Genomic DNA, 17845 nt, shown 5'->3' with positions numbered 1-17845 from the left:
TAAAACTTCATAAATCTCATCTTGCCAAACAAAAGTGACTCATTTCCTGCCAGTTTGGCTGACAGGACCTGCTGGCATCAGCTCAGGGTGTTGGTGAGGAGGGGTAGGAACTCACAGTTGGGGAATGGAAGAGGTCTCCTGCTTTGGCAGCAACTGCAACATTGCATCCTGGCAGCAAGGTTCACTGTGCTGGTGCTTTGAAATAGAAATTGATATTCTCACATTTTATTTAGAATATTTTAAAATTTAAATACAGTTTGATGTTCTTCTTTAGCTGAAGTTTGTGATCACCTCACAGTGAGGGTGATACACAGCTGTCACTGATCTTGGTTGCTGCCTCTGCCTTGTTAGGGGAGTGCTGCTTCTTGTGAGGAAAACATCTCAGAGACAATGCCCAAATCTCAGCACAGATGTCTTTCCCTTATTGCAAACAATCTGGTTACCGCTGCTGTTCATTCTGATAGAGATTTAACTCCCACTGTAGCAGCTGTTTCCAAGTACCTGAGGTGTGTGTGTCTGCAGGACAGTGCTCAGGTGGGCACACACGGCTTTCCAGCCCAGGGGCTGCAGGAGAGGGGTCCCAGCCCAGCTGATGGAGCTGCTGGGGCTCCAGGGAGGAGGCTGCAGTGGGGAAAGGGCAGCAGCTGAGGAGGGCAGGCGTGCTGGGCTGCTGGCACAGGCAGGACTCTGAATGCTCTTTGCAGGGGGACTGGGCTGGGGCTGCAGCACAGAACGTACCTGTGGGACACCCTACGGCCAAAGGGTGGCACGGGCTGTGTTCTCTGTGTTGTTTCTCATAAACATCTGGTAGTAACCTACCACCCATAGCCCATGGGGAAATAGCTGGCTTGGCATGGAAAAGTTGCAGGCAGCCTCTAAACTTGGAATACCAAGCTTTGCAGGAGTTTTTTTTTTATTTTTTTCATCTGCTTAATTATGAAATCAGCTCAGGAGAGGGAGGTGGCACATTTGGGTTGCTCTGCTCTTTCAGTTGTGCAGATAGCACCCAAAAGATGTTAAAAAGTTGTCATGCTCTTGTCTAGACCAGGTTGCTCCAAGCCCTGTCCAGCCTGGCCTTGAACATTTCCAGGGATGGAGCAGCCACAGCTTCTCAGGGCAACCTGTGTCAGGGCCTCACCACCCTCACAGGGAAGAATTTATTCCTAATATCTAATCCTAACATGCCCTGTGATTGTGCAAAGGTATGTTAAAAGGCTTGAAGATGTACATCAGCAAGGAAAATTCTCCCAGCTCCTCTGTCCTTGTTCTGTGGAAGAGGCCACTTGTGTGACAATGCTGTTACATTTTCAGTCATATTCATTGAAAATACCCTCAATGGGTACAAAATATTTTTCTGCTTTATTTTTCTGTTCTTTCTTGCATCACTTTTCATGGTTTGGTTTGGTCTAAAAATGGAGTTGTTCTTTTAATGTGTTAGGAACTGGGGAAGCTTCAGCCTCTACAAAGTCCCTGTCTGAGCTCAGGATTGCTGTGCACAGGCTCTGGCTGAGTAGGCTGAGGAATGAGGAGAGCTAAAGTTTCTCAGCAGCTGAAATGGCTGTGTGAATCTTTTGGGTTTTTCTAGATGAAAATCACTTTGTCCTTGTGAAGACTTTTGGTATTAGACTGGTTATCCTCCCGGCTCTTCTCCACAAATAGCTTTTCCTTGCCTTTTTTCTCTATAAATACAGTGCTTGTTTTTTATTGTCTCCAGTAAACGCTGTGTTGTGGTAAAGATTATGATAAATTGTGGCACTAAGTATAGCAATAAATATAGGCATAGTGTATATAGGCTGTTGTAGAAGAAATTAGTTTCTGTTCTGCAGTGTGAAAAAAGAAAGAGATTCATGCATCTGTTTTGTGTAAAAATATCCTGGTCTTCCTGTGGTATCACTTTATTCTCAGATGGAAAAAGCCATACAGTTTTGTGCAGGGAAGCCTCTGTTAGAATGGCATTGCCCAATTTGATTAAGTGATAACAGAAACAATTTTAAGTGTAAAATAAAATCGTGGAAGTTGTGTGATTTTTTTCATTAGTGTCTGATTGCACTGATGACTTAAAATTGAGAAGTCTGAGCAAAGCAAGCAAAAAGCAGAAGTGAATTTGGACAGGTATGTATGTGAAGTGCCTTGAAATCCTAATCTGGGAGTGTATGTGTAAAGAAAATAGTTTTAAGGAATAGCTCTGTTCCTCTGGCCTATCATGCCACACTTTAAGGTGCTTTTAAAACACTTCTCTCTACTGAGCATGCTGGATTTTAAGGTAGCTCAGAAATGTTCCTTTAAAGAAGTCTTTGCCTTTAGGTTGGTGTCTGGTGTAACACAAGCAGGAGTGCAGGCAGACCTAGAGAAAGTGTTTGGGAATCCTCTTCCACTGACCCAGCCATTCCCAGTGCTGGCAGAGAGTAGAGCCTGAGGGCAATGTGCTCATGCTGACCTGCTTGTGTTTTTGAGGAGCCTGGTGTGTGATTCTGGGAGGTTCTGTTCTGCTCAGCTTCTGTGGGAACGCTGCAGAACTGGCCACAGCCTTTCCCAGTTGTCACAGTGAGCAGCATTTGACATCTGTGCTGCAGTGGCTGCCAAGCCGCGTAGGTAGTTGGCAAGGAAATAAATATTGATAGACCCTAGCAACAGGTACTCCTGAGAACTCTTGTTCTGGGAATGCTTAGGCCATGTCCAGTGTTATTAAAGTAGTGAGAGAATTTTAAGTTTATTTATAGGATTTGTTTGTGTTTTATCACCGTGTCTCAGCGCTGGAATGCACGCGCGGGCCTTGCCGTGTGAGGGCACAGATGTGTGTCCCACACCCTGCTCTGGTGGCTCATCTTGACTTGCAGCACATGCTCCACTGCCCCCAGCTCAGGGACAGCTGATTTACCCCCATGTGTCACATCCCAAATATGTGCTGTTATCTGTTCTCTCCTGTGCTTGCTTATCTCTCCTGTGGTGGAATGACTATTGCAGAGTTATGTGCCTGTAAGTGCATTGGATACAAGGATTTATTCCTTTTTAGCAATAACAATTCCTTTCTAATATTAATTATTTGATATTAATTAATATCAATTCCTTTTTATCCTAACAAAACAGTAACATACAAGATTCTCAGGGAGTGTGCCAGGTGAAATTAGCTTATCACTGACTCTGGTGAGCACTGTCCATGAACAGTTGTGTGTTCTCATTGCAGAAATTGAAGCCAGAGAAGCCTGCGACTGGCTGAGAGCTGCTGGATTTCCCCAGTATGCTCAGCTGTTTGAAGGTATGATCACAAAGACTTGCCAAGCAGCTGACACTGAATTCGAGTGGAATTGTTTACATAAATAATATATTTCAGAACCTGACACTTTTGATGGAAGCACTTCCAAATTCTTTTATATCTTCATGCAAACCTGTAGAAAAGCAGTGGCCTGGTGTGTTTTCTTGCAGGAGGGAGATCTCAGCAGGGACTCAGTAGAATTCTATAAAGGGACAAATCTTCCCTGGTTTTCTTTTCCTGTTGTTAGACTGTAACTCAGTCAAATTTCTGCTTTTGTTATTTTTAGTTGCTTATAATTTTTTCAGGCTCTTTTTCTTGGAGTGCTGGAAGTGATGTTTCCAGCCACTGATTGCAACCAAACCTCCTCTGAGGCTCTCCAGCCTGTGGTCTGAGTGAGATTGCTTTATTGGTGTTTTGAAAAAGAATGTTGGAAAAAGTCATCTTGCAATCATAAGTGTTCAGAAGAAATACTCAGCAGCAGCCATCCAGTCAAAAATTAAATTTCAGCATGTTTTCATGTTGATAAATTTACAAAGAGTGCCTATTTCTTAGGAGGAGGCATGGATTTGTTGATAATTTGTATAATTTTTCAGGCCACACTTCTGCATATACCTTAAATCTGTTCTTCTCTAAAATATGGTTTTTATTACAAACATTGAAAGTAACAAAAGCTAATCTATTTTAAAGAAAGATTTTATCAAAGAACTACAGTTAAAAGAACATTAAGAGCTCTCATTCCCACCTCCTCCAGTCACTGAAAAATTGAAATCAAGCCCATAGAGCTGGGTTTGAAAGCTATATTCTATGAAACCTGGAAATGCTTCCTGTCTGCCTACAGCAGATTTTATTCTATAAGCTGTTTGTTGGAAATGTGCATTGCCATGGTTCTGGAAAATGAATCTTCTGCATTACCTTGCTGTTTATGTAGTGTCCTGAGCTGGCTAGGAAAATTAAGCTTATAAAATAAGCTAAGAAAATTTGGACCTCAGTGGTTCCCTCGTGTGTGAGGCTGAATCTCAGGAGCTGAAACACTGAACTCTTCAGCTTCCAGCCCAGCATGATGTGTCAGGTTCCCCAGAGCTCAGAGAGTGCATCTCATGTGCTGCATTGCACCTCACCATGGCAGAGGCTCCTGTAAAACAATCCCAGCTTTATTCTGTAGAAGGTGCAGAGAACCAAAGCAAATCTAAAAGTTATTTTGCTTTTCATGTCTATGGCACTTGGTGACTGCAAGCTCCTGGAAATGCAGAAGGGCTTGTCCACCTGCAATAACAGCAGCAAGCAGATCCCTACATTTGTTCTCCACTTGCCCTAAGGAACTGATCCTCACTTGCTGGGAGGATGCTGGCATGAATGTACAGCTATAGAAATAGGAGTAGTTTCATTTTGCCTGCCATAAATAAATTGCAAAATTGGAAGTCTTTGCAATTACAACTCAGATTTCAGATTCAACTTCTTTGTTCACAGATATGCAGTTTCCCATTGATGTAAAAGCTGTGAGGAGAGATCATGAATTTTTAGATGGAGATGCGATTGAATCACTGTTCAGGTAAACATTAATCATGAATCATCTTTGAAACCCCCAGGCCCCGCAGTTATTTGTTGCTCATCTTTTCACACCTCAGTTTTTGTCAGAGACTAACGAAGTCACCGAATCTGTGACTGAAGGAAACCCTTTAAACACATAGTTTAGTGCCACTGAAGTTGGTTGTTTAGGAATTAAAAGGTAAAGTAAGCACATGTTTGCACTTCCTCTTCAGCCAAGTTCTCAGGGATGTTACACTGGGCATCAAATATCTCTTTTGTAATGTGAAATGGCTGCAGGCTGATTAAAAATAACCAGTTCCTTGCAAATGTGGCAGGCTGCTCTCTAGGATCATGTATAATGGAGTGCAGGAATTTCCTCCAACTTCTGTTCCAGCAGATAGAAAAAAATTATCTGCATGAGATCTGTTCAGTTTTCCTGAATATTTCTTGGGTGAGAAGCAAAGGTATTGATTTGAAGTTACTGCTTGGCCACAGCTGTTCAGAGCACACAAGTGAACCTGCACTGTCAGTGCCAAGTCAGAATTGTGGAATTTCCCCATGGAAGAGTGCCAGGACAGTGTGAGGCTTCTGCTTCAGCTGGTACTGCAGTTACTGAAGAATTCTCATTATGAGATTGTTCAGCAGAGTTTCTTTAGCAAAAATTACGATTTCTAACAATTAGAAAGTTCCTCTCCTGGTGAAGTGGTCTGGTCCTTTTCTGTCCTGTCAGGTCACCTGAGTTCCAGCTCTGCCTGTTCCAGAGCACCAGGATGAGTTGTTCACACACACATCTCTAAAGGACAGCAAATATTAAAGATTTTTGTGTATATTTTATTTCTTGGTATCACTTCTGTCCTGAGAGCTCCTTGGTGACTCCCAGTGTGCCCCTGTTTGACAGCTTGACGAGTTGTTTGACAACTAAGTGATTGACTAGTTTGGGACCTTATTGATTACACAGGCTTTAATTAAAATGATAGATAATACAGTCCTTTCAGGGATACAGGTTAACATCTTGATTTTTAAACTTCTTTTTTATCAAGAAGCCCACACAGAGTTTCATCTATTTTCAAAATCTTAAATCAATATATAGAGTTTTTCACAATCATTAAGGCTAATAATATGATTTTTAAAAATTAAATTATTAATTATGGTTGTCTTCTCTAGTTTTAAGATGGCAGAACTAGAAGTGTGAACATCATGGTGTTGTTATTGGTGCTGGTTTTGGGGACCAGTGTATGGGAGCCTCTAACAGAATGTCAGTCTTTGACAATAATGAAGACTCTGTGGTAGGAGATCACAACTAGTTTGGTGCATGTTTGTTTTCAAGAAATAAAATAGTTGAAATTTAAAACTCCTGTGTTTTTTCTCAAACCCTAGAAGGTTGAACACATTGAACAAGTATGCATCAATGAAAGTGGAAATAAGCCGTGATAGGAAACGGGTATGTCTGTAACATACAGTTCCTGTTCTGATTAAAGATGTGTTTAGCTGTTGTATCAAACACCTGGGTTTAAAAGTGCATGAAGGATTAGCAATTTCTGAACTTTCCTTTCTATTCTATTCCATCCCACAAAGCTCTGCTATTTGCATTTTATCTTGGGAAAACACAGGGGTGGAGATTGCAACTACATAATATTTGAAACTTTGCAAGGAATGTTAGGGGTGACTTTTGAAACACTTTTGAAATTTGATTTGACACATGTTACTGTCCAATAGTTGCCCTAAAGCCCCATCTCAACATGGCTATCATTGCTTTCCTGACCTTATTTAAGTGCTGAAAGTGACTAAACAAAGAAATTAAAAGGGCAATCCAAGTATTCAGCCAGTACAAGCTGGGTAGGTTTTAGTTTGTGCTCTGCTGCTGCAGCTAAATCAGAGCAGTGGCCACAGCTGGGCAGCACCAGGTCTGCAAAACCTCTGAGCCACCGTGGATTAACTACAGAACCAGCCAGAAAATAATGCCATCTTCTGGAAAAATATCTGGGTTTGGAGAGTTCTGCTCTGTCAGGGCAGAATGGGGCAAGAGAGCCACAGAGAAGAGACAGGAGGCTCCCATCTCTAACGTTTCAGAATGGGGACAATCCAGCAAAGGGGGCACCTGGGGCAGGTGGCAAGGGAGGCTGAGGGCTGCAAAAGGGTACCACAGATACTGATGCTGCTGCAGTTCCACAGCCAAACACTTCTTTGCCTGAAGATGTTTTGGTCACAGAAGTGTGAGAGTGTGTGATTTGTTTGACTTTAGGAAAGGCGGTGTAAACCTATTATGATTATCTTTCAAAACCCTTGGATTATACCACAAAACAGGATTTTTCACCCTTAGATCAAATCTGTCACCTTTTCCTGCGGTAAACTTCCCAGATTTGTCAGCATGCTTGGGCATCATTTGTCAGCATGTTTTTCAACTAACTAAGGGCAGATCTTCAGTGACTGAATGGTCACTGTGTTGGTCTTGGGGGTTTTGGAGGTTGGCAGAAAATTTAAGTCTCCTTTTTATGTTAAACTGGTTTTTGTAATTTAAAATTTGCCAAACTTTGCCCTTGAACTGGTTTTGTTTTTTTTTTCTCCTTCTAAGAGTGACGACTCTGAAGATGATGAGCCTTGTGCAATAAGTGACAGATGGGCCTATGAGAGGTGCAGTCAGCGGTGGTCTCGCATCGAGAGCCTGGCAGCTTTTCCAGCAGAGGAAGGTGCTGCTGCCTCCACCCCAGGCAGTCCAATACTGAAGATCACCCACAGTGAGGACAGTGTCTTTCTGGATCATGGTGAGAAGCACGATGTGTCCTCACTTCACAGCACCAGCAGTACCGACAGTGACATTGTTAACTCCCAAAAACCTTTTGAAGATGTGGAAACCAGCACGAGTTCCTCAAGATGTTCCTCAGTTAAGGTACCTTCACTGGACTCTGCTTTTAGTTGCTCTCCTCCTCCCAGTGAATTTTTAAGTATCAGCAGTGAGGAGAAGCTTTTGGATAAATCACCATCTAAAAAGAGGAAGAGCCTCCTGAAGAAAATGGAGAAGCTGCACTTAAGGAGCTGCAATTTAAGGAGTGGTCAGTCAAAGGCCAAACCCATAATAAGTGAACCTGTTCTTCTGGAAGGACTTAATGAAGAAAAGATGAAGATGCTGAACTGTGTAAATATTTCTGACCTCTCTGGCATCCGAACAAAGAACAATTCTTCCTTTTCTCCCCGGAGCTGCAATAGCAGCAATCAGTCTGTAAATAGCAGCACAGGGAACACTCCAAGTCCTGTTACAAAACCAGGCAGCCCCTGTGAAGGAAGGGGGACGTATGCAGAGCACATGGACTCCAGCAAGATGTTGCTGGGGAGTGATCTATCCCAGCAGAACCTTAAAAATGAGGTGACATTACAAAAGAACCAGATGTTTCAAATACCACAAGGCCATAAACCTGGCACTTTCCCCACAGTACTTACAGATAGCTCCCTGTCTCCAGCAGACAGCTCTTCTGTCAACTGGAGAACTGGGAGTTTCCATGGCTGCAGGAGGAGCCGGAGCAGAAGCGGCTCCAAGGATCCCAAAGCCCCCAGGAGTCCCCTGTCGGGCAGAGATCACAGGCTGAGTGTGTATGACAACATGCCCAACACTGACCTGGAGAGCCTGGAGGCAGCACAAGTCGGTGATGATGATGTTTTTTCAGAACTGAACAGTGTCATAGCAGATGTCAATGGTCTCAAAAAGTTGGTTGATCAGTGGACAGAGAAGCTCTCAGATGATGGGGATTCTGACTTTGCCAGTGATTTGACCTCTTTGTATCCACCCTCCCCAAAAGAAAGCTCTCTTGACACAGAGGGCTCAGAAGATAAGACAGCAGGGGAGGCTGAGGGAGAGAGCAGCTGTGGCCTGGGCAAGGAGATTGGTTCTGCAGACCTGTCATACATCACAGACTCTAAAAACACCAACAGGTCAGCCATCCTTGGGTTTGCCTTTGATTCTGTCCACTCAAAATACAATTGATTTGCCAGAGCAAAGTGTTCTGAAGTCTGTGCTAGGTAGCAGGGTCTGCACTAGGGCAGGTACCACTCCCCAGGTACCCATATCTGACCTCTGCTGTAAGCAGGACACTCATAATGTGCATGAGCACTCAGGCATGGGAATCAGGGAAACAGCTGGAATTGCCAGGGGCCCTCCTGGATGGGAAGTACCTTGTCTAAGTGCAGCTAAACGCAGCTCATTTAGAGTCTTGGCTGTTTCACAGATGCACAGGGATGGTGTAAATGGTCCTAAGCTTAACCAATATTTATCCTGTAGGCCCGGGAAGCAGCACTGGTCTGTGGAAGAGAGTGTGAACCTGGAAAGTCTTTCCCTTCAGACTGATGGCCAGTCAGCTGCCCAGCTGGCCCGCACACAAAAGCTGGCACTGTTGAGACTCACAGCTTTAATGGACAGATACTCCCCTTCCAGTAAGCAGGGCTGGAACTGGTAAGTTGTCTGGTATTAAAGCAGCCTGAGCTGGAAAGTGAGGACTTGATGTAAGCATTTGAATTTCCTTGTCTGCCTACATTGCACATGTTCAAGATGAAGAATTTCATGCTATTAAAGTGCCAGCAGCTTCATGGTTATTTCCATGGCTCCAGGGTTTCCTCTGCTGTGGGCTGTACTTTGGCCCCTCACTGCTGGTAGTGCTGTTACTGATTTTAAGGCACATCATAGTTTCTCTTTAAATTTGCCCAATTTCAGGTCTTTGTCAGAGGACCATCCCAGGGACTGTGGGACCTGAGGTGAGAGAGGGCTGGGCTGAGAATCCAGCCCTGAGTGTCTGAACTAAACCAGTGACAAATTCAGACACTCAGAGGACTTCCATACATCAATCAGCATTTTGTGATAGGGGGCTGGTACTTGAATATAGAAAGAATGAAAAAACCCTACAGTGCCATAAAGGGATGGAATGCATTTCCCATGAGGATGCTTTATTAAAGTTAATTTCAGCAATGAAATGAGGAAGTCATCCCTGTAATTGCCTTTGCTGATTTTCTCTCCCTCCTGATGCTGTGTGTACAGGTGTGTGGCAGAATTTGGGGCAGTGACAAGGTACAGCTCAGCCCTTTCTGATGAGTGTAAAGCAGCAGCTGGAATGTGCTGGACACCTAGTAAGCTGCAGCTATTGTTTTTCATTTCCAGGACCATACCAAAGTTCATAAAAAAACCAAAAGCCTCAGACTACAAGGACAAAAATGTGTTTGGGGTTCCTTTACTTCTGAATGTGCAGCGAACAAGCCACCCCCTGCCCAATGGCATCCTGCAAGCCCTGGAGTATCTGAGAAGCCACTTTCTTGACCAGGTATGAGCTCGAGGCAGCCCAGAGAAGCTCTGGGCCATGGACAGGTCTGCTCCAGGGAACCAGGCTCTCTCACATGCTGTTGTGAAGGACTTTCTTGCCCCTTAAGGCTCTGAATAGGCAGAAGGGTGTAGATCTGAGCAGGTGACCTGGGAGGAAATACCAGTGCTGATTCCCTCTGGGAATACCTGTAGCCCTGTACTGTGTTTTTATGCCTTCCCTCACTGAAACCCTCTGCACTCGTGTCTCTTGGTGCCTGCAGTCAGGCTGGCTTTGCCTGGGGAGGTGTCATGTCTCTGCTCCCCAAGGAGGCAAATCTGCCAGACAATGTCATTGTTCCTTCCCTCTGTTCTGTGGCTGCTGGTAGTGCCAGAGCTAATGTGAAAATTAATCTTGTTCCAGCTGAAATGCAGAGAGAAACCGTTACAGCAGTGCCTGTAACAAATTTTTCTGCAGCTCAGCTTTGTATTTATCCCCTAAGTGGAGCTGGCAGAGGAAGTGTGTGCTGTATATGGTATTTCCATAGCACAGCTGCAGAAATGAAGACCTTCTGACATGAAACATATTAGTTAAAGAGAGGGCTTCTCTTCCTCTGCTTTGCCATTGTCTCAGTGTATAATATCACACCAAAGTGCAAAAGTGTGTGAGTTCTGTGAAGTGACAATGCAAGTGTTTTTCATTTTGAGCTTATGGTATGCATCCAGTTCATATAAATAAATCAGAGTGTAAATACTGTCTCATTGGTACAGAGCAAAACTGTCACCAGGAGCTTTGGTGGGGTCAAGCTCATGGGAAACTCCTAAATCTCACTCAGCTGACAATCACATTACAAAGAAAGTCTAAATTTCCCTCAAAATGGCATCTGCCCTTTGCCAACCTGTGGAAGGATTAGATGTATCAGATGTATGAGGATCCACATAGCAGCCTTGTGGATCTCAAAGTTGGTTTGTGTAAGCCAGCACTTGATGTGTGTTCGTGTTTGATGGACACACACTGGTGAATTTAAAACTTAGAGTTGCCATGTGTAAACACAGCCTGCCCAAGAAAACAGACATAGATCAATGGTAGTGATTTTAAAATGCAAAATGAGTACTTTTGTATTAAAGAAAAGCCAAACAAACATGAAAATTGGTATGTCACAGCTGATTCTGTGGGCATCAGGCATGGTTTGCCTCAGAGAAATGTCTGTGTGGCTTCTAAAGATACAAAAGTATTTTGGTGTTCAATCCCACTGCTGTAGGATATCTGTTATTACAAGAAAGGTGAAGGATCACTTACTTGTCAAAATTTTGATTCCCAGTGACTCCTCTCTTTGTCTTTAATAATTTCTTTTACTCACAGGTTGGTCTGTTCCGAAAATCCGGTGTTAAATCCAGGATTCTGTCCTTAAGAGAAATGAATGAAACCAACCCAAACAATGTCTGTTACGAAGGGCAGTCGGCATTTGACGTGGCAGATATGGTGAAGCAGTATTTCCGAGACCTTCCCGAGCCTATATTTACCAGCAGGCTCTGTGAATCCTTCCTCCACATCTACCAATGTAGGTACCAAAAGCTGTCATTTTCCAGTGCCTTCCTTGGATATCTTAATATCCAGCTGTACCAGGCAGTGGCCAGACTAGGACTAGTGCCAAGTGCCTCTGTAGTCAGAGGGGACAAGTCAGGCAGGACATTTCTGGGAACATGAGCTCATTGTGCCTCTGGACTTGGGAGATTCCCATCTGCATCCTATGAACCAGCTAATTCTCTTCCCTGAAGGATGAGAGTAATGAAACGCTGCAGCAGCCCCCTTAAACTGTGCTTTTAAACAGTCATTTCCCTATGCAAAATGAAGAAATAACCTGGTCCCCTTGTTCATGCCATGGCATAGCTCCTTGAGCGAGAAGAGCTGATATATGGATGACATTTCTTTATTAAGGTGCCCAAAACTGAAGCAGCTGGGAAATGCCAGCAGCTTTCTGCCTGTGCTCACACTGTTACTGTCCTTGAGACTCAACCCAAAACCCAAGAAAACACAAAGCTGAAGTATTGCATTTCATACAGTTTAAATGGGTTCTATTTCTAGTGCTTTGCCCTCAAGGAATTCACTTTCCAAAAGCAGATGAACTGGGGAAGGAACTTGAAGTTTATGTTGTTGGGACAGACAAGTTTCTCCTGCTTTTGAGAAAAGGTTTTGAAAATCAAAGTGTGAGCTTTCTGAGAGGACTGGTTGTGCAGCCTAACCCATGTGGCTTTTATTGACATAAGTCAATGAGCAGCTGCTGTTCTGTGTACAGTATAAGTTCATGGAAGTTTTGTTGGGTTTTGTCACCTGTCAGGGTTTTAAAATTTTCTCTGAAAATGATTTAATTTTTTAAAGTAAGTTTTCTTCTTGCATTCACAAATTCTCCTTTGTAAGAAGATCTACAATTCCCATACCCAAAGGATGTATAACTGTTTTTCTCAAATTATTGTAATATGGCCACTGTCTACCTCCTGTCTCTTGTTTTGGGAAAGAAACAGCAAATGCCCAAATTCTATTTAGGGAAAGAAACAGCAAATGTCCAAATTCTGTTCACTCCCCTTGCCCATCTTCTGCCAGATGTGACTGGAGCAAGTGCACAGATTAAATTACTGTTTTGGAGATAAGAATTGTGCTGCTTTGACCAAGAAGTGTGTTTTGTGTGTTCTATGTATGTGCTTCTACCTGGAGGGAAGGAGAAGTGATCTTCTACCCTTTGCAGTGGTGTAAATTGGAGAAATCTTTGTGCTGGGAATGCGTGGCAGGATGAAGCAGACCCACCCTCCTGCTGGAGCTGTTTGGGCAGACAGTCTCAGTGGGGGTTAGTGTGAATTAAAATCTGTTGGCAAAACACTGGTCCCTGAATTATCTGAGAGCATCTGTTCTCTTTGTGCTTGAAGCTGAAAGGAAAAGACAGAGTAGAGCTACCTGCTCCAAAGTATCACTGCAGAGTAATATTTTTTGGGGAGACAGGCCCACATTTGGATTGTAACTCAGTTCAGGATATGTTCATTAACATGGTGTTCAAGATAAATTGCAAGTCAGGCAGCAGCATCCCTGGGTGTGAACGTGCACTTGACAGGCAGTAGGAGGAATGGTTCATGTTTGATGGGAAAATGGTCTTTCCTTGTCTCCTGTGAGCTTGGGACAAGGAAGTTGAACCTACAAGCTCAGTGCCCTGCTTGGGACCTGCTCATGGATGCTTCTGCAAGTCACAATGTGTGATTTTTGTCATGGTTCATGTTTTCAGACGTGCCAAAGGACCAGCAGTTTCAGGCTGTCCAGGCTGCTATTCTCCTTCTCCCAAAGGAAAACCGAGAAGCTTTGAAAATCCTCCTGTTCTTCCTGCGAGATGTGGTGGCTTTTGTTGAGGAGAACCAGATGACCCCAACCAACATCGCTGTCTGTCTTGCGCCTTCTTTGTTTCACCTCAACACCCTGAGGAGGGACAGTTCCTCCTCCTCCTCAACCAGGTACTGGCACCTTGGCACTGCTGCTGCCCACAGTGTTCCTGCTGGAGTGATGCTTTCTGTAGCTGGCCTAGGCTCAGTGTCTGATTTTGAGGGGGAGATAGACTGTGTGTGCCCTGGGGTTTGCCTTAAATCTGTTTGCTCGGGTGCAGCAGGAGCTGCCCGCAGTGCATGGAGCGACACGGCCGCTCGCTGCCCAGTGCTGAGGGCTGTGGTAAGGCCCCATTGCCATGCTCCTGACCAGTCTGTGTGTGTCCCCCACCGCTGCTGCACTCCCCTGGTTGCCCAGGAGCCCAGCATGTGGCCCACTGCTAGCATTAAGTGGTGCTGGCCATTGGAAATGTGCTCCTGCACTGGCAACCTGAGCCTGGGTACGGCCTTAAGGCCCTGCAGGTACCTGGCAGATTGAGGCAGCTATTGGCACTGGTTCTGCTGGGTGATAAGGGGATCATTCCTGCCAAATCGAGCCACAGGGATTCTGTAAATTTATCTAAATAAGTAAAAGTATCTGGGTTGCATAACATCCCCTGTTTGTACGTGCAGGGAGGAAGGTGCCCTTGGGCCAAAGTAGACAAATAATCTCTGAGAGCATTCATGCCTTATCTGGCCTCCTGAGGCAGGGCTGTTTGCTCTGCTCGTGCTCCTGGGCTGTGGACAGACGGATCAGGGCAGGGGAGCACAGCTGGCTGTGCAGGGAGCATCGTGCTCCCGACAGCGGAGCGAGCTGAACGCCTCACTTGGGGATCTACAGGCAAGGGCTGGTCCCAAAGCAGAAGCTGTCAGATGTGCTGTTGGCATCTTTCAGGCTCTGGATAGCACAGGGGAAGGGAAATAAAACACTAAGGATTTTCTTTTGAATGTCACAAAACATCAGGAAATGCCTCAGGCATCCCTGTGCAGAGCTGGCACACCATGGGGCCACTGCGAGGGTACTGGGGATGCGATGGAATGTCGGCAGCAGCAGGTCCTGCAGGATTGCTGTGCTGTTTGAGCTCCTAGGAGTTACACTCTGGGAGTTGTTCCTCTTTGCTTTACATTAACACTGCTCTGAAATGTTAGGACCAAAGATAGCAATGGAGTTTTCTCTTTGTTGTCAGTGTTTAGGAGCCAGGATGCTTTGAAGCTTTAGCTCTGCTGTAACTGTGCATTAATGCCTTGGTGCAGGGTTCCCACTTCAAAGGGTTCAAGCTGACAGGTCTGACTCTGAGGAGCAGCACTGAGGACTATTATCTTCCACCCAATTTTCAAGCCATTTGGCAGGAATGCACATAAATAAAAGTTTCAGAAGCCAGGACTGATGATGTAATTCCAGTAGCATGAATTAAAAGAGGGGACTGTTTTTTAAATGTGCTGGGTGTGGTTTGGACCAAAGAATTTAGAAGGTTCTACGTGGGCTTTGCAGGTAGCAAAGGAGCTTGATATTGAAGATTATACACAAATAAGCTTGGGGTCATTGTTGTTCTTGGCCAAGTGTGTAATGATGTGTTTGGGGAATAAATTCCTTGACTTGCCTTTCTTGGGTGTCCATTACTACTGGTCTGTAGTGCCCTGGACACCTTTGGGACGTGCTGGGGGGAATTGACCTTCAGTGGTCACATTGCATGAGCTCTCCATGTGCAGGTCCTGCAGTGCAGTGTGTTTTGTGTGTGGTTCCCAGCACTCTTCTCGCTCAGCCTTCCTCTCACCTTCCCCTCTCCTAGATCCAGTCAGAGGAAGTGCAGCTTGGGGAAGCCAGACCAGAGGGAGCTGAACGAGAACCTGGCAGCAACGCAGGGCTTGGCCCACATGATAATGGAGTGCAACAGGCTCTTCCAGGTACATCACTCATTGTCACCAGGCAAGAGCTCTGGGCATCCTGGGGGAAGGGGGGTGGTAAGCTCGGAGCAGCAGATGGGCAATGTCCCTGCCAGCCCAGCTGCTGCTCTGCACTGGTGGCAGGTGGGAGTCCTGCTGCTGCCAAAGAGAAAACGAGTGTCACTGCGAGCACTGTTCTATTCCCCACTCCATCCCAGTGTGATGGGGCTTGACTCCATGGGGACAGCTTAGAGAGCACCTGTGGGGCAGTGGCTGCCATGTGCCCAGGCTGGGAGGCCCTGGCCATCCCTGCTGGAGAATGGGTTGAAGTTTTGCTGCTGGGGCCTGGCCAGAGCAACAGCCATGCCTGTGCCTGGCCATTGACCCCAGTAATCTGAACCTGGACCTTGGCCCACAGACTGACTTCCCAGCTTGACCGCGGCCTTTGCCCATCAATATGGACTTGCCTAGTGATCCTTAGACTGTGGCTAACCCTGGTTGCTGTCCCTGGACCTGATCCTGACCTCCCTTGCTGGCTCACCTTCCTGGCTCTACCTCGGACCTCATCGCCATGGATGTGTCTGATGATCTTTGCTCCTGGCTGACCCTGGCTGCCACCTCTGGCCCAGCTCCAGCAGTGTGGGATGGGGCAGCTGCCCTGCCAGCCCTGTTGTCCCACTTGACACCCTCAGGGGTTCTGTCCACACTCCAACATTCAGCTCAGACCTTCTCATGCTCTGCTCCAACTCCTGGTCTGGGCAGGGGACACTGCCCCATGGCTCCCCTGCACTGACACATGGCCCTTCCCCAGGGCTCCCCCAGCACTGATTCCAGTGCCTGGCTTCTGAGTGACACCCCACCCCAGGACAGCTGGGTTCCCAGGGCTCTGATCCCTGCAGGGCACCAGTCTCCAGCCCAGACAGGGCTCTTTAGTGCCCCCTCCACCCCCAGCCCATCCCTGGGTCCCTGTTTCTCCAGCAGTGGCCTGAACCCCTCTGCCCAGCTCTGAGGTTCCTTGGGATGCCCTGACACTGCTGCCTACCCTGCACCCTCTGGTCAATCCTGGCAGCAGGGAGCTGGCCCTGTTCCTGGCTGCATGTTCCCATGGAATAGCCCCATGGGGCCCCTGAGCTACCCTTACACAGACAGTCCACACACCCCTGCTATGGCCATTGCTGACTCCAGCCCTGAGCTGTGGGGCTGCCCCTCTCCCTGGGGTGCTGGGGTCCTGCTGGTGTGACCCCACTGTGGCAGGGTAGGCATTTGGTGCTGAGACTCAGGGATTGCCTGGAGAGGGCTGTCCCCCTTCTGCTGAGGTCACAGCTCAGCGTGGCAGCCTCTGCCGTGCCCGTGCCTGGAGGAACACGTGGGTCTGCTGCTCTGGACCCAGACCTGGACTGGTCACTGTGGCCATCACTGGACTGCGGCTGACGCTGCTTCTGCCACTGAACCTGAGCGTGCAGGACCCGGCTCGTCACCACTGCCACCCCCAGCCTGCCCGGCGTGGCCCCAGGTAGGGCGGGATGGGGCCCTGGCTGGTGAGGCACTGCCCAGCCCTGCCTGGCTCTGCCTCAGCCCCAGGAGCAGGGAGAGCACGGCCATGGCACGGGTGTGGGTGCAGCTGGGGGACAGGGAGCAGCAGGTGATGTGACACAGCTGTCACCCTGCTGTCACTGCAGGCACCAGGCCCTGCTGGGGTTGTGGGCAGTGCTCAGCCTGTTGGACAGGTCTGCACTTGGTGAAGTGCCAGCTGGTGTCCAGCACACGAGGCACTGGACACTGTCCAGCTGTGAGAGCTGAGCCCTCCCCAGCTCTCTGGACATGTAACAACCTGATACAGATCTCTTATATCTATATATACAGATCTACATATATACAAATATGTATGTACATAAATATGTCAGTGAGCACCTGCATCAATGCAACATCTTGTCTCCAGTGGTAGCACAGCAGCATTTCTGTGCTTCTTTAGGACTCAGTAATTTTTAGGAGGCTCACAGCAGAGCCTCCAACAACCCCAAAGCAAAGGCAGGAGCTGTGGCTCCTTGTAGTTGCCCAAGATCGATATGCACTGCAGAGAGATTTGCAACTCCATAGGGATTCAAACACTGCTGCTGAGGGAGAAAGGCATTTCCCTTGTGTTTTCCTCAGAGGAAATGTAGTTTAACTGATCTGCTCCTCCCCTGGGCTTCCTGCTCCTCCAGGTAAAACTGCTGCCTGCCTCCCCACGCCATCACAGATGACATCAAAGACTGGGTGACCTGCTCATACCTGGCACCTAAGGTAAAGTGGATGGAGGGAGTATGGATCAGAATATCATTGGATTTGGGAGTGTGGGTGGCTGGAGGCTTTCTGGAGGTACCCTTGGGTGTTCTGAGTTCATGGGCTTTGGCTCCTGCGCCAAGAATTGCTCTGAGCTATGCTCACAGCCACTTGTGTGCCTCTGTATCTGCAGCTGCTGAAGCCACACTCCTTTTCTCTTCTTTTCCCTCTCCCTCTACTTT

General features: G+C 46.6%; 1 protein-coding gene across 19 annotated transcripts in view; it reads left to right on the top strand.

The window, feature by feature from the left end:
* The window catches only part of LOC111935738 (rho GTPase-activating protein 7-like), a 57069-nt gene that overhangs the window by 32667 nt on the left and 6557 nt on the right, over nt 1-17845 (top strand). For 5 of the 19 annotated variants that reach the window (XM_023936257.2, XM_086851313.1, XM_086851315.1 and 2 more), the window contains exons 2-11: nt 3185-3256; nt 4721-4802; nt 6158-6221; nt 7353-8704; nt 9051-9221; nt 9921-10080; nt 11419-11617; nt 13328-13550; nt 15248-15362; nt 17546-17624. In XM_023936257.2, the coding sequence (XP_023792025.2) occupies nt 3185-3256; nt 4721-4802; nt 6158-6221; nt 7353-8704; nt 9051-9221; nt 9921-10080; nt 11419-11617; nt 13328-13550; nt 15248-15362; nt 17546-17584 (2477 nt within the window). In that variant the 3' untranslated portion in view covers nt 17585-17624. Of the gene's footprint in view, nt 1-335; nt 680-1043; nt 1203-2037; nt 2113-3184; nt 3257-4720; nt 4803-6157; nt 6222-7352; nt 8705-9050; nt 9222-9920; nt 10081-11418; nt 11618-13327; nt 13551-15247; nt 15363-15759; nt 17428-17545; nt 17625-17845 lie in introns of those variants that run through there. The other 14 variants (XR_015276605.1, XR_015276608.1, XR_015276607.1 and 11 more) reach the window with 10 other exon arrangements.

The sequence above is a fragment of the Cyanistes caeruleus genome, chromosome 15, assembly GCF_971803275.1.
Source record: "Cyanistes caeruleus chromosome 15, bCyaCae1.hap1.1, whole genome shotgun sequence".
Lineage (NCBI taxonomy): Eukaryota > Metazoa > Chordata > Aves > Passeriformes > Paridae > Cyanistes > Cyanistes caeruleus.
Note: the sequence above shows the minus strand (reverse complement) of the source record. Positions and strands in the feature narration are given on the sequence as shown.